Source organism: Austrofundulus limnaeus, unplaced genomic scaffold (genome assembly GCF_001266775.1).
Source record: "Austrofundulus limnaeus strain Quisiro unplaced genomic scaffold, Austrofundulus_limnaeus-1.0 Scaffold319, whole genome shotgun sequence".
NCBI lineage: Eukaryota > Metazoa > Chordata > Actinopteri > Cyprinodontiformes > Rivulidae > Austrofundulus > Austrofundulus limnaeus.
In genome coordinates, this window is record NW_013952721.1 from 104,167 (window position 1) to 105,951 (window position 1,785).

Sequence of the window (1,785 nt, forward strand, 5' to 3'; positions counted from 1 at the left end):
TTCTTCAGGGTGTCCCTCAGAGCTGGCAGCTCTGGGAGATTCTGAGACCCACCCTTCCCACCCCTCTGATGCTGGACCTCATGCTCCAGCTCCAGCTCTGGTTCCTGTGGGCCCTGCAGCTCTGGTTCCTGTTGGGTCTCCTGCTGAGCCCTCTGCTCCTGAGGTTCCTGGGTCATCGGCTATCGCCTCCACGTCATATGGGTCAGCTACCGTCTTCTCCATGACATCTGGGTCGGCTGTGTCACCTCCACGTCACCTGGGTCGGCTGCCGTTGCCTCCATGTCACCTGGGTCAGCTGCCGTCGCCTCCATGTTGCCTGGGTCGGCTGCCGTCACCTACATGTTGCCTGGGTCGGCTGCCATCGCCTTCTTGTCGCCATGGTCAGCTGCTGTCACCTCCATGTCACCTGGGTCGACTGCCGTCGCCTCCATGTCGCATGGATCGGCTGCCGTCGCCTCTTCGTCCCCTCTGTCGCCTGTGTTTGCCGTCACTGAGGCTCCTGCTCCATCAACCTTCGACTGCTCCTCATCGGCTCCCGCCTCCTCCCTTGGCTCCACGTCTGCTCCCGCCTCCTCCCTTGGCTCCACGTCTGCTCCTGCCTTCTCCCTTGGTTCCACGTCTGCTCCCGCCTCCTCCCTTGGCTCCACGTCTGCTCCCGCCTCCTCCCTCAGCTCTACGTCTGCTCCCGCCTCCTCCCTCGGCTCCACGTCTGCTCCTGCCTCCTCCCTCTGGCTCTGCTCTGCTCCTGGGGCCTCATTGGACATGGAGTGGGGATCTCCAGAACGTCCTTCTAACTTTGGCCTATTTGGCAGGGAGGTTCATGGCCGTCCTCCTGAACTTTTGTTTGTGGGACGTCAGGAGCCGTCCATTATTGGGGGGGCTATGTCATGATTTGTGTCTGTGTTTATGATTTAGTCTAAGTTTTCTGTCTTTTCCTCCTGTTTTCTTCCTCCTGTCTACCTTTTGCTCTAGACCCGCCCACTCACACCTGATCCTCATGTTTCTTCCCCAGGTGTTTCTTGTCTTACCTCATTAGTTCTTCCTTTATATTCGGCCCTTTGTCCTCAGTCTTTGTCAGATCCTTGTTCTTGTTCTCTGTTTGATGTCCATGTTCTTGTTCCTGCCCAAATCCCTTGTTCTTGTTTGCTGCCATGTCAGCATCTTTGTTTTGTTTTAATAAATTACCTTTTTGCCACCTCAATCAGTTCTGCATCTTGGGGTTCTAATCAACCAAGCTCATTTGTAACAATGGGTGGCACCAACCTACTTACCTAGTGTTTTTAACAAACTTATCTGTGTGATGAAAATGTATTGGGTACCCCGAACTTACCTAGTCCTCTTAACTCCCACCACAAAACTTTAAACAATAGAGCAGGCTCCACAGCAGCTGCACAGGTGGACCAAGCAATCAGCCGCAGCAGACAAGAGAAGAGCCAGCCCTCCAGGTGAGCTTTTTTAATAGGTTGTGGTGGAGCCGGTGTTGGTCCATTCAAACTTCTCCATACAATCAGCTTTAAGAGATCCAAATTTGCACCAGCCTGCCTACTGGACTTGAAAGGAGAAAGAAAAACAATGTGTCAGAMATGTAATACATCATCCCCACCATTTTGCATTGGCCTTGTGTGGTGTTGCAGCACTTGGTTGTTGCCTCAATCTTATACAGTCTTCCAAATCAAACAATCCATTTGCACATTATACAGGTGCTGGTCATAAAATTAGAATATCATGAAAAAATAGATTTATTTCAGTAATTCCATTTAAAAAGTGAAACTTGTATATTATATT

At 51.4% G+C, this 1,785-nt stretch overlaps 1 protein-coding gene across 1 annotated transcript in view; it reads left to right on the top strand.

Annotated features, from left to right (window-relative positions):
- The window catches only part of LOC106527311 (skin secretory protein xP2-like), a 7,264-nt gene that overhangs the window by 1,736 nt on the left and 3,743 nt on the right, over positions 1–1,785 (top strand). The window contains exon 2 of the mRNA XM_014022148.1: positions 105–380. Within this exon, the coding sequence (XP_013877602.1) occupies positions 105–380 (276 nt within the window). The remainder of the gene's footprint in view (positions 1–104; positions 381–1,785) is intronic.